The sequence below is a fragment of the Xenopus laevis genome, chromosome 9_10S (assembly GCF_017654675.1).
Source record: "Xenopus laevis strain J_2021 chromosome 9_10S, Xenopus_laevis_v10.1, whole genome shotgun sequence".
Classification (NCBI taxonomy): Eukaryota; Metazoa; Chordata; class Amphibia; order Anura; family Pipidae; genus Xenopus; species Xenopus laevis.
In genome coordinates, this window is record NC_054388.1 from 9,862,338 (window position 1) to 9,876,925 (window position 14,588).

The 14,588-nt window shown below is 43.1% G+C and overlaps 1 protein-coding gene across 3 annotated transcripts in view; it reads right to left on the minus strand.

The window, feature by feature from the left end:
* Positions 1-14,588, minus strand: part of ripor3.S (RIPOR family member 3 S homeolog) — a 98,363-nt gene that overhangs the window by 7,481 nt on the left and 76,294 nt on the right. For 2 of the 3 annotated variants that reach the window (XM_018238171.2, XM_018238169.2), the window contains exons 12-17: positions 4,202-4,331; positions 3,364-3,942; positions 2,899-3,041; positions 1,766-1,901; positions 1,521-1,656; positions 814-975 (exon numbers count right to left, since the gene is read on the minus strand). In XM_018238171.2, the coding sequence (XP_018093660.1) occupies positions 814-975; positions 1,521-1,656; positions 1,766-1,901; positions 2,899-3,041; positions 3,364-3,942; positions 4,202-4,331 (1,286 nt within the window). The remainder of the gene's footprint in view (positions 1-813; positions 976-1,520; positions 1,657-1,765; positions 1,902-2,898; positions 3,042-3,363; positions 3,943-4,201; positions 4,332-14,588) is intronic. The other variant, XM_018238170.2, reaches the window with a different exon arrangement.

A 14,588-nucleotide genomic window follows, 5' to 3' on the forward strand; every position in this document is an offset into this window, starting at 1 on the left:
GTTTATGGAGACAATTTAGCTGCGCTGCTTGGGGAGAAGAATAAATAGAAGTATCACATCAACATGTGCACAATGAGTCAGGGGCTGCTTAATGGCTTTAACATCCACGGGGGGTATCGGGCCTGGAAACCTGATCTTATTACACACACCAGCACATTTCCTGATGACTCTTCCAGGCTGTGTCTGACATCAACATTTAGAAAGAGGAACAAGACGCAGCCCACGGGCCCCGCTCTAATCCCCCCACATGCCGGAAACTGAAATTAATTTGGGGAGAGATGATGCAGTTTAGGAGATGTCACTAAGATGATGCAGAGACAGGTATCGACCCAGTGAAATCTGATTCCTACCAGACTAAAGGTGGCCATACATGGAGAGATCCGCTCGTTTGGCGATGTCGCCAAACGAGCGGATCTCCGAAATGCCCACCTTGAGATCCTAACGAATGGGAACGTGCGGTCGGATCGCAGGATCGCATCAACGAACAGATGCGGCCGCGATCCGACGGGATTTTTAGTCCCATCCGATCGAGATCTAGCCGACTTTCGGCCAGATCTTGATCGGGGAAGCCCGTCGAGGGGCACCCCACACACGGGCCAATAAGCTGCTGACTCAGTCTGTCGGCAGCTTTTATCGGCCCGTGTATGGCCACCTTAACTTGTAGCAGATACTCACACAACTCTACTTCCTCAAGGAGCAAATCTCTCCACTGATTATACAGACATATACTCTCATTTATTTCCTCCCAAACCTCCACTTTCCTTATGTGCCTGCAGTGTGTGACTTTACCTATTAGCCATCAGGTGGATTTACCTGTTTCCAGTTGCCCTGGATATTTCCGTTTGATTCTGGCCGCAAACATTTTCTTGATGGAGCAGAGGAAGGTTTCTGATGCGCAGAGCCAGGGGCAGTCAGGACTAGTGCAGCTCTTCCATAGCTTTAGCAAATGCCTGATCTTCTTGGCCTTTGGAATGACTTTGGTCAGATGGAAAGAAAAAAGGTTATTGTTTCATTATAGGGACCAGTGCAGACAAAGAACAACAAACTGATTCAGCCTTTTAGTTGGTGTCACACTATTTGTTACTTACACCTGCAGAGCCCGGTGATTTCCACTAGATGGGGCTGTTATGTTGCCACTGTGCTAAGGCAGAGCAGCTTCGTCCAACCTTGGGCAGAGTTATTTTATTCGTTTTCATAAGTCTCAAAAAAGTTTATGGCTGGGGCCCCACAAATACAAGGAAGGGCCACACCTGGCCAGCTCACTTCCAATAACATAGCCCTGTTCTAACGCCTAATGGAAACCATTCCATGATCAGAAGGGTGCGCCTTACAGGACTACTAGAAGCATTATCCCTTAACCATGATTTATAAGGGGTTAGATAATGTCCCTTTATATTAATTCTTTCTCTTGTTATTGTAGCCTACTAGAGAGCAGGTTCTAAACTCTTCTGTTTATAAAGAGAACAAGTGGTGCTGCTGATTAGGAACTGGCACTTGCATAAACACTCCTGGCTACGTACCCTCATCAATGGAAACACTGTCGCCAGCCTTCTGGATAAAGATAATGGAGAGGTAGTCCAACACCTCCTTCTGCCAGCGCAGCTCCTCCAGCAAGTGATTCTGTAGGATTCTGGCTGTACTGGGCCCTGACAATTTCTGCAACACAAAATTGCCTATTATTTCCTACATCATCTCTCCTATATGTCACATGGTGCAACTGAATCAGCGAAGGCAAAGTAACTGTATTGGAAAACCTTTCTATTACCTTTAAAAGTGCTTTGCAGACTCGCAGATGAAGTGAGAGGATCAGATCTAGATCCTCGTTTCCAGTGCTTGGCTCACTTGGGGTGGCAGTGCTGTTGCACCCTATGGTCATTGCTCTCTCCTGTAGAGTTCCCATACTAAACAGACACAACATAGATTTAACATGCACAATATTTTTCTAAGGGAATCAATATGGCACCTCCTTCCCATATGTATAAATACAAATATACAGAGAAGGAATGTTCTGGGCACACAATAAGCTATATCCTCATACTGTACTGTCTAAGGGAAACAATATGGCACCTCCTTCCCATACGTATAAATACAAATATACAGAGAAGGAATGTTCTGGGCACACAATAAGCTATACCCTCATACTGTACTGTCTAAGGGAAACAATATGGCACCTCCTTCCCATATGTATAAATACAAATATACAGAGAAGGAATGTTCTGGCTGCATGTTTAGCATCTTATTGACTTAGAATCGGGAGCTGTAATTGGAGAGTTTAATGAACCTCTATAATGCGCCTGGTATCTGCAAAATTTTCTTAGTACAGACATTGAGTGATGGTGTTTACACTGTGTGTGATGTGTGACAATTATCCAGTTAAATATCTACTGCCATACTGGAGGCACATTCCAAAAGGCACTGAGTGGTCCCCATCACTGTGCAGTGGAAACAATGCTAATAAGAGAATGTCTGTCATTTACACATACTGATGTTTCATGTAAAAAACGTGTAAGGGAACAATAGTTATGTAATTCATAACGTGTTCCACGTATGAAAGGTTCCCGAGTTCTCCCAGGCAAATATTGTGGCATTTGTTACTCTTAGCACTGGAGCTCTAGTGGGAAAGGAGGGAGCATCTAAGCCCCAGCCTACAATAGGAGGGAGAGATGGTGCCTATAGTAGCAGTGAGTATATTTTATTCAGCCACAGTAAACATTCCGGGAGGAAGAGGATGGAGTTACTTTAAGAAGAGAAAAGCACCAAGCTAAAAAGATGGAAATATCCCTTTACATGTGAAGGGACATTTTTCTGGTACCACTGTTCCAAGCAGTTCCCAAAACATCACACAGGAAATAGTGGGGGTTTTTTGGACCGGCTACACAGAAATAATGTGTGTTTTACCTCTTGCTGTGAGTCCGAACGCTGCCAAACAACGACATCTCATCAGCATGGAAGTCCACGTTTAAGAAGTCAAAGCTTTCTAAAGCCGTCTCTACCAGCAATCTGTCCATGGGAAAATTCTGCTGGCTGGCATCTTTATCCTGCTGGGGGGACGGAAACAAAGCATTGGGACCAGGCTCACACTGTTATTAACGAATACTGTCATGTGTCTTAAAGTGATACTACCCTAATGAATTATCCTACTCTAACCCTTGTCCTATACTTCCTATATTCCTGTAGAGCCCATGACCTGGTTTATCCATATAAAACCATGATATGCTATAAATGTTGACCCTCTAGCCCTATTTCAACTTCAATGTCTTTCCTTGTCCCCTCCCCCTTTTTGGGTCGGGGTCTGATACTGCACAGAGGTCTATGGGCTCCTTTCATTTATCATTAAATGATCTACCGGGTCATTGAGCTTACCTTAACCCGTTCTTTGAAGTTTAAGATGGGCTGTTCAATTTCCTTAAGTTTCGTCCTTGTTACTTTTTCCAACTTGAGCAGCTCTAGAACCTCCTCCAACTGATGTCCAATTGAATTCCTCAGATTCCCATTACAATGTATCCGTTCTGCCCTGGTATACACTGTTTCTTCTTGAAAAGATATGCTGTTCAGGCTGTCCCCTATGGATTCTCTACTGGTCTCCTGGTCAAAGTGCAGTTCTGTGGGCTTCATGGTCTGGAGAGCTCCATAGCTACCTGGGGTTTCCTTCAGGATATCCAGAGTGGTGTGGCTGGATGGTGGCAACAAGCTCTCTTCCCTGAACAGTTCTTGAGAAGATAAATATGGTGGAACGTCCTCACGAGAAGACACTGTGCTCACATTGGTTTTTACATCTGATTTGTCCTCCATGTTCCTCAGACTGTCCATGTTGGTCACCTGGTGACTCAGTCCTACATCTCTTCTCTGAGGAACCAAAGTGCTGTTGACTAGGTAACTTAGTATATACGGGGTCTGGATGTCCTTGTCCAGGGTTGAGAAGGTGCTGTCCAGGTCATTTTGCTGCAACAAAGGCAATTTATTACATAAAGTTATATTATCCAAATAACTTGTAGCCTGTATAGACATATAACTAAAACTAAGGCTTCCCACTGTACTAAGCACAAGTCAGTCGGAACAGTCCCCTAAGTTTGCTCATAGTCTGTACAGAGAGATCCCATAAAACTATGGCAGCATAGGTATTCCCCTGTACTAAGCACAATTCAGCAGGAACAGCCAAACAAAATAATTTACAACCATATTTTACATATTCACTACTCACCACATAGAATTTTTCTCTAAAGCTGGGGGTGTTGGGTGGGGTCCAATGATACAGGGAGGTTTTGCGGCTGCTTGTTGAGAACTTGGTAGTTGTTCCAGGTGTTGAGAGAAGTTTACTGGTATTAAAGGGGCTATTGGGATAGTGGAAAAATAATTTGGATTAGAATAAAAAAATAGACCACTAATCAGAGCATTAGAACGAAAATAAAGCTAGATTACTTGTAGCCAATGAGAACATTCACAAGGCCAGACCAATGGATATTCAAATATATCACTGGTCTAGAACCAACTTGTAAACAATGAAAGCTTGAGAACATTCAGAGGAATAGCCAATCAGACAGGATCAGAAATCAGAGCAGTTCGGCCTGTTCATTTACAATAGTCAGAGTTTGGAGTCAGAACTATTAGGGGGCTGTTAAGGGCATGCAAGGAAAAAAGTAACATCCCTGATATATACAAATATTATCCCCCACTCCCAGAGGGCCCCCCAAGATTTCCTACACAGTAAACTGTTGGTGCCGGGTAGGGAAATAACATGACTTTGTCACATTTTTTTAATTAGGATTCGAATTCGGTTTGGTATTCAGCCGAATCTTTCACAAAGTATTCGGCTGAATCTTACATGAAAGATTCTGAGATTTGGCTGAATCCCAAATAGTGGATATGGTGCATCCCTATACTCAATATTAGATTTATAGCAGCAACTTCTGGCTACAGGGCTCCATCACACCCAATGGTGCAAGATGCAGCTTTGCTCTGATAACTGGGCACTATTGGGGTATAATGCCCTGGAACTTGCATACTATGCATTGTATGGAGCTGCATTCAATTCAGTAGGCACCTGTCTGACCAGATGAAAGTCTTTACTGTGGAAAAGGCCTAAATAGACCCAACCAATCCATGGACTTTCCTTGATATTTATGGGTGCAGCCAATTCAAATATTTTTTTTGATATCGCTGGGTGCCACCAAACCAGATCATTTGTGGATATTTTCGTGGATACAGATGGGTGCAACCAACTCACATTTTTCTTATATCTCCAAGTATAACCAACTCAAGGATTTTCTGGGTGTAACCAACCTGCATATTTTCTAGGTGTGCAAACCAAGGGTTTTCTTGGATATCTCTAGGTGGTCTATTTTGAGGAGGAGCGACCATCTCTTGGGGAAGGAATTGTTGCATCCAATGGAAGTCTAATATTTTAGGGGCAACCAACCCATGAATCTTCTTTGATATTTTCAGATGAAGATAACCCACCTATTTTCTTTGATATCTCTAAGTGCAACTAACCCAATGATTTTCTTCAATATTCTTGGTGCAGCCAACCCATATATTTTCTTTCATAGCTCTGTATGCAACCAACCCAAGGAATTTCTTTGATTTTTATGGGTGCACCCAACTCAGAGATTTGGGTTGATATCAATGGGTGCCACCAATCTATGGATTTTCCTTTGTTGTTATTGGGTGCAACTGTCATCAAACTATCCAAGAAACAATAGGTCTAATAGGTCTAACAATAGTTTGAAGGTCTGTGCTTTAATATAACAACATAACTGACCCATAAAATGACAAATTGGAAAAACCTGTTAGAGAGGCTCGTGGCAGATTAAGGCTCCTATTGGGATTAGCTCACTACACAAATATGTGTTCTCAGGCCTTTCTATCACATAGTCCATCTCACTGCCTGAGTGAGGGCCAGCGGGAGAAACACGGTGGGCCACATCTCACACACGCCTCCCCTCTTATTCCTTCCTGTTTCATGCGGGGGGCAAGAGTTTTATTTAGTTACCCTGATACCACAAGGTCTAGTAAGAGCGGGGTGCAAGATTCACCATGTTGCGTGGGGTACCAGAGAGATCTCACATGAAAGGTCTTATCTGCTCCCATCGCTGCCTTATTTATCTTTCTCGGAGTGCTACAATGGAAATGAGCCCCCATGAATATACAATAAGGATATGGGAGCCGGCACAATGGTTACTGGGGTCTCCCTTGATGCTGGAAATGGACTGTAAGGAGATAAGTCTCACTGTCATTGGCTGAACCCTCTGCATAAGGTTTCATGTCATCATTAGTAAGCTGGAGAGGATCTCACATGGTATAATAATTACGCTACTCTTATTGAGCCCAGGCACAGAGTTAACCTCGTCTATACCAGTCTGATATACAGAAGAAATGTTCCTTGCACCAGTTAATTATACCCACAGTATGGCACCTCCCTCCCATATAAATAAATACAAATTATACAGAGAAGAAATGTTCTGGGCACACAATAAGCTATACCCTCATACTGTACTGTCTAAGGGAAACAATATGGCACCTCCTTCCCATATGTATAAATACAAATATACAGAGAAGGAATGTTCTGGGCACACAATAAGCTATACCCTCATACTGTACTGTCTAAGGGGAACAATATGGCACCTCCTTCCCATATGTATAAATACAAATATACAGAGAAGGAATGTTCTGGGCACACAATAAGCTATACCCTCATACTGTACTGTCTAAGGGAAACAATATGGCACCTCCCTCCCATATAAATAAATACAAATTATACAGAGAAGAAATGTTCTGGGCACACAATAAGCTATACCCTCATACTGTACTGTCTAAGGGGAACAATATGGCACCTCCTTCCCATATGTATAAATACAAATATACAGAGAAGGAATGTTCTGGGCACACAATAAGCTATACCCTCATACTGTACTGTCTAAGGGGAACAATATGGCACCTCCTTCCCATATGTATAAATACAAATATACAGAGAAGGAATGTTCTGGGCACACAATAAGCTATACCCTCATACTGTACTGTCTAAGGGAAACAATATGGCACCTCCTTCCCATATGTATAAATACAAATATACAGAGAAGGAATGTTCTGGGCACACAATAAGTTATACCCTCATACTGTACTGTCTAAGGGAATCAATATGGCACCTCCTTCCCATATGTATAAATACAAATTATACAGAGAAGGAATGTTCTGGGCACACAGAAATATCCAACTTCACTGGGAAGCAAAATTGCAAAAACTTCTTTCAGTGCCAGACCTGCAGAGCAGATGGTTCCAGTTGTGCAATCAGTTTGGATCAGTCAGTGTCTGCTTAAGGGGATGAGATATACCAAGTGCTTTGAATATCACAGCTATCCCCTTCCTATTTTAGGGAAAAGCATATCTCGTTTAATAAGGGATTATGTACCCCTTACTGTAAATGATAAGGATATTAGAAGTCACTGAGGGGTTGTTCTCTGACCATATAAAGACACAAGGCTGCAGGCTGAGTTATACAGGGAACTCTGAGTATCACTCATGTATTATAAGGGATAATGTACCCCCTACTGTAAATGATAAGGATATTAGAAGTCACTGAGGGGTTGTTCTCTGACCATATAAAGGCACAAGGCTGCAGGCTGAGTTATACAGGGAACTCTGAGTATCACTCATGTATTATAAGGGATAATGTACCCCCTACTGTAAATGATAAGGATATCAGGTCACTGAGGGGTTCTGCAAGCATATAAAGGAAATTTGCCATTTATGATTGGGGGGCCCAATATTGAGTGAAGAATATTGTGGGGGGGTGCTGCCTATTGTATTTCCCTCACTGTGAGATAAAACATTCAGATTTATTCACACACCCTTTCCTGCTTCCCAAGGAGTAATATTAGGAGGCAGGAGAAGGAAGCAGCGATGGGCAGATAAGAGCAAGAGGCACTAACTCAGCAATAAGTGTCGGTTTTGGGAAGCAGACAGATATTTAAGAAATCTCTTGGGAAACAGGACACATTAACATGCAGCTTCTTCCTATGGAACAGAATAGACAGTAACATCTAGATGTGTGTTCACTAAACTCAGGGACAGGGGGTTGGATGCCCCCAATTTATGACATGACTTAATTTAGGGATATACAACCAGTGGCCCTTCAGTTGCTGCTGAACTACAATCCTCAACTCTGGGAAAGATGTGACTGGGCTGTGGTGGGTCGCTGCGCAGCTGGTGGCACAAAGGTGACTTCCCAATTGAGGCTGCTGGTTGATTGGCTAAACAGGCTTTGCTGGGTCTAAAATAGACTGAGGAGCTTCCCCACAACCAGCACAGTGCCCACTTCAGCTGCAAAGAAAAAGACTGGGTTTCAGTGTCGGACTGGCCCACCGGGATACCAGGAAAACTCCCGGTGGCCCCAGGTGTCAGTGGGCCCTCCTTCTTCTAAACATTTGGCTTATTTCATGGCCATTCCCTATTTCTATGAAAACAAAGAGGCTAAACAGATGGAATAATAGGTTATAGTATGTAAAGAAAAGAGAATAGGGCAATAGAGGTTGAGTTAGGAAAGGAAGAAAATAATACTTAGAGTGGGCCCCTGGTCTAAAGGTTTTTGGGTGGGCCCCCGGGTCTAATGGTTTTTGGTGGGCCCCTGGTGTCCCAGTCCGACACTGCTGGGTTTGTTTGGAAATCCAACACTGTCCTGATTGTAGCTTTGTTTTCCTGATGAATCATAACAAGACAAAGTACCATATTTGTGGCCTAACCTGTACCCCCTACTCACCTTTTCCATAGGTACCCAAAGGAAGCAGGACTCTACCCCAAGTGTTAGACATAAACACAATTACAAACAGCACAGTTCAGCTGTACCAAGGGCTGGAGGGGTTACACATATCTGCTGATGCCCCCAGCAGTGTCGGACTGGCCCACCGGGATACCAGGAAAACTCCCAGTGGGCCCAGGTGTCAGTGGCCCCTCATGCTGCTAAACATTTGACCTATTTCATGGTCATTCTTTATTTCTATGAGACTAAATAGTATGTAAAGAAATGAGACTAGGAGAATAGAGGTTGAGTGAGGAGAGGAAGAATAATAGAGAGTGGGCCCCTGGTCTAAGGTTTTTGGGCCTGACACTGGCCCCCAGTGCATTTTACTGTTGAAGAATAATTTTTATACTTGTAAGCAGAGTTGGGGGCAGCGGGCATGATAAATGGCACTTAGCTAAACTTCAGCAGCCCGAGAGTCCTTCTCCATAAATGACTTATTATCATTATCAGCACACAGACCCAGGCCTGTGCCAGGTGGAACGAGGCCTTCAGAGTTTTGGCCCCTCCATCTCCCCCAGACGAACTTATGTTTCTTTAAAATCCCATCTGCATTCTTCCTTTGCTTCATTCTGTTTCTGTGCTGCTATCTGATCCTGTACTCCCCTCCGCAGGGAACTGAGCTTAATATGAATGGGAATGTCATCCTGACACTGGCAACAAAGTTTGAGCTTCACAAACGGAATTAAAAAACTAGAAAAAATATCTATTTTGTCAGACAGAGTTTCAAAGCCAAATGTGTCTGTATGGTCATCCTGATTGGTGATCCTGGCACTGCATTAATTGCCATTTTATTTTTCCAACTTTAAATTTTGCACCCAAAATTGCAGCCACCATAAATTAGCCCTCTGTTTTTACAGCTCTGTATAGGTTAAATATGCAGTGGTTTTGCTTGCACTGCCTCATTTAAAGGGGAACTATAGTGAAATTGAATATATTTAATATAAGCTTCATCACACTGAAATAAGAAACTTTCTAAATACAATCAATTAAATATATACAGTAATCAAGGTTATATTCACTATTCCTCTCTCAGCATCTGTTTCTCTTCATTCAGGCATTGGGTGTCAGATGAATGATCCAATATATCTTATAGGAGGGCTCCTTTTGCCTAGAAGATGTATTAGAGCTCACTCTATTAAACTCACCAGACATCATGTCTCTCTACATGCTGGATTTATGCAAAAGGCAGTTATTTTGTTAGATTTTGTTTATACTGGAATCAGTTATTTGAGTGAGCTCTAATACATCTGCTAGGAAAGGAGCCCCCCTATAAGATATATTGGATCTAACTGTCAGTGAATATCTGACACCCAACTGCTGCATGAAGAGAGAATGAAGAGAAACAGTTGCTGATAAAGGAATAGTGAACATAAATTGATTATTTCAGAAACAATGCAAAATATTGAATTGATTGTACTAAGAAAATGTCTTATTTCAGTATGATGAAGCTCATATTAAATGAAATCATTTTTAGGACTAATAGGTTATTCAGAGCTACACCATCAAATTTCGCCGTATCCTGCAGGTCAGGGGGTGGCACGGGTAATGATTTATAGAATACACACCATGTAACCAGAGTTTAGGAAGTGCCATATAGTGCTGCTCATTAGCAAAGAATCTGAAAACGTTCTGAGCCTAAATCACTTTCCTCATTTCATTCATTCTGATGCAGAAATAGAGCTGCGAATAGTCTGCACGTGGCCCGGCCAAGCACACGGAGTGGATGTGGCATACTGAATATATGAATATTGCAATGATATACAAAGATCAGTGTCAGGTTGGCCTGATGGGACACCGGGAAAACCCTGAGGGTCCTTTCCCCCGCCTGGACAGTCAAGCAGAAAGTTGAGGAGGGAGGTAAAGGTATAGGATGTATGGAAGGAGGTAAAGGGTACAGGGTGGGTGGTGGGGGGGAGGCATTATTATCAACATGTATTTATATAGCGCCAACACATTGTGTAGCGCTGTAAAGTAAATGTGATTATACAACTAAATCACATGAATTCTATACATAGAACATATGGAGTTACATACATCACAATTAATACCGGTAGAAAAGGTGAGGAAGGCCCTATGCAGAAAGAGCTTACACTCTCAAGGGAATGGAGTAATACAAAAGGTGTGGGAGTGGGCAAGATCGAATTAAGTGGGTGAGAAATGTGGTACTGTATGTGGTGTGGTGTTGCGTTTGGTAGCTAAGCAGAGTGAGGATAGGCTTCTCGAAAGAAGTGTGTTTTAAGAGATTTCTTGAAAGACAGACAGACCGTGGGAGAGAATTCCAGAGGAGGGGTGCAGCCCTTGCAAAGTCTTGAATGCGAGCATGTGAGGAGGTAATGAGAGAAGAGTTGAGTAGCAGGTTAGTAGAGGAGCATAGTAGGCGGTTGGGTGAGTATATAGAGATGAGTTCAGAGATGTAGGGTGGGGCAGAGTTATGAAGTGCCTCGCAGCAGTGTTCATTATGGACTGGAGAGGTGACAGTCTCTGGAGGGGAAGGCCAATTAAAAGACGTGATATGATGAGAGAGTGAATAAGAATTTTGGCAGCATCTTGGGTGATAAATGATCGTATTTTGGATATGTTCCTTAGGTGGAAGTGACATGATTTAATAAGTGACTGGATATGAGGAGTGAATGACAGGGCAGAATCTAGGATAACCCCAAGGCACCCGGCTTGGGGAGAGGGGGTGATAGTGGAATTGTTAAGTATGATGGATACTTCCGGGATGTCACTGGTGTTAGTTGGAGGAAAGGGAACCATTTCAGTTTTAGAGAGGTTTAATTTAAGGTAGCGTTGCAACATCCAGGTAGAGATAACGGACAGGAAGGAGGAGACGCGAGTTAGGAGTTCTGGGTTAAGATCAGGAGATGAGAGATAGATCTGAGTATCATCAGCATAGAGGTGTTAGTGGAAACCATATGAGTTGATTGATTTGCCAAGGGAGGAAGTATAGAGGAAGAATAGTAATGGTCCCAGGACAGAGCCTTGAGGAACCCCAACAGAAAGAGGTAGGGGAGAAGATGCTACTCCATTGTAGGAGACACTCAAGGAACGATTGGTGATGTAAGAAGAGAACCAGGACAGGGCTGTGTCACGAAGGCCAAGTGAATGGAGGGACTGGAGGAGGAGAGGGTGATCTACAGTGTCAAATGCAGCTGAGAGATCAAGTAGTATTAGTAGTGAGAAATAATTGTTGGCTTTAGCGGTTAAAATGTTAGTTAGTCGGGTCAGGGCAGTTTCATATTGTGATCAGAGAGGGGAAATTGTGAGTTAGTAAAATTGGTGGTTGAATAGAGTCTGGTAAATATGAGATCCAGAGCATTACCATTGGAGTGAGAGGGGGAGTCTGAGCACAAAGATAAGCCTAGGGAGGAGGTTAGTGATAGAAGTTTAGAGACAGAATGTTGTTAACAGGTATATTAAAGTCCCCTAATATGATGGATGGGATGTTAGATGAAAGAAAGTAAGGAAGCCAGGCAGCAAAGTCGCCCAGAAATTGTGCAGTTGGTCCTGGTGGTCGATATATGACAGCAATGCAGAGTGAAACAGGAGAAAAGAGCCTAGAGAATGGTGCTTCGGTGTATGGAAGGTATTACTGTGCATGTGCATGCACACAAGAGCGCTGATGCTGCACATGCGCGCATGATCCCTACTGATGCGCATGCGACCACGAGCACTACTGATCCGCATGTGCACTTGGGCCCTGCTGCGGAGAGACGGAGATGGGGGGCGAGCTATCAGGCTGGGCTGCCTAGGGCGCCCGGCCAGACAGGCCCGCCTCTGGTAGGCCCCCATAGGACAGGGCAGCAGGTGAGGCAATGTCGGTAGGATAAAGCCAGGTTTCAGTGATTGCGAGTAGGTTAAAGGAATTTGCAATGAAATGGTCGTGTATAGCGGTGAGTTTGTTGTTGTTGTTGTTGCAAACAGATCTGGCATTCCAGAGAGCAAAGGAAAGATGAACTGGGTTTTTGGGTATAGGAATAAGAGTTCTGTACTGTTCTCAGGAACAGTACACACTTTACACATGGCTCACACACTTTAGATCCTAGACTTCTCCTGTGTACATCCTCCCCCATAACTCCTATCAGGGTTGCTGATATATGAAAACAAAGCTTTATCAGACCATACCATAGTTCCTTGAATATGTAAGGCCACACTTCCCCAAATACCACCCTAATTGCCTTCATATGGCTCCTCCCCCAGCCACTGTTCCACACTCCCTAAAGGGTCCTATCCCACAGTTGAAACCACTGCACTAGGCTTACCTATTTTCTTGTTCCAGCCAGCCGGTAGGTGTCCCTACACTACTGATAATTTTGTGCCTTGTTTTTATTGTGCATGTCTTCCCCGGTATTTAAATACAGCAGGAAAATAACCATGTGACATCATCCTTACACTTGCACTAACAGCGTTGTTTGTAATTCATAAGGTTTAAATAAGGATACACTCTTAACTGAGCCATTTCTAGACTCTCTAGCTATAAAAATGTGACTAACATAAGAAAGAGATGCCATTGCCCTGAACAACACTAAGGCTAATGCAGCACGTGGCAGTTTTACGCTGCGGAATCCTGAAACCATTTAATATGGGCGTAATAATGCCAAAATGCAGGACTGTGTATTTTAATTTTTTTTAGCATTTGCTGAAAAGCCACAACTTTTCTGTGGATATTGGTTGCAGTGCAAATGACTGTGGCTGAAGCTGAAATACAATTAGCCAAAAAAAAAAAACGTGTGGCATTCGACTATTATAGAGGTATAACTGGTGAATGGATTTAGAGGCTTTTTAGTTCTGCTTTTGGAAACATAAAGGCATGCACCCACTACTGTAAATGATAAGGATATTAGAAGTCACTGAGGGGTTGTTCTGTGACCATATAAAGGCACAAGGCTGCAGGCTGAGTTATACAGGGAACTCTGAGTATCACTCATGTATTATAAGGGATAATGTACCCCCTACTGCAAATGATAAGGATATTAGAAGCCACTAAGGGGTTCTGTGACCATATAAAGGCACAAGGCTGCAGGCTGAGTTATACAGGGAACTCTGAGTATCACTCATGTATTATAAGGGATAATGTACCCCCTACTGTAAATGATAAGGATATTAGAAGTCACTGAGGGATTCTGTGACCATATAAAGGCACAAGGCTGCAGGCTGCGTTATACATAGGACTTTGTGGTCATTGCTTTGGAGTTTGGACTCACCAGGCTTTGGCCCAAAGCTCTTTCAGCAAAGGTTCTGAATCTCACACAGCTGTGACCCAAGCTCTAGGAGCTGCAGAGATTCCCAGCAGCAAACAACTGAAACTCTGTAACAAATATTCCAATGGAAAATTAGACTTTCGCATTGTGGCGGTGGCAGCATCGTCAGAAGAGTCTGATGGATCGTTTCCTTGGCTGGATCAGGTTATGGAACTGAAGTACAGCAGGCTAGATCCCGTCCAATCTTTCCATCCCAATCCGTCATCTTGATCAGTGGGGGCTCAGAGGAATATAACAAATGATGCAACTTGTTTTTTTCCACGTTAATAAATGTATTCTGTGTCTTACAGGGCTGCTGTATGTAACTGGGGGTTCCGCAGGCTCATCATAGTAAAGTATTGTGCCTTATTTTAATTGGATACATTGATGTAGGGGCATTTAAACCCAGGAAAACTTGCAGGAGTTCTTGGAGTTATGCACCAGAAACATAAACTTCCACGAATATTTTACTGAACACTTAAATATTGGAAAAGTAATGAGTGTACATAAACGTGGCCTACTTTCCCATGTATTATTCTTTGCACAGGAGGCTG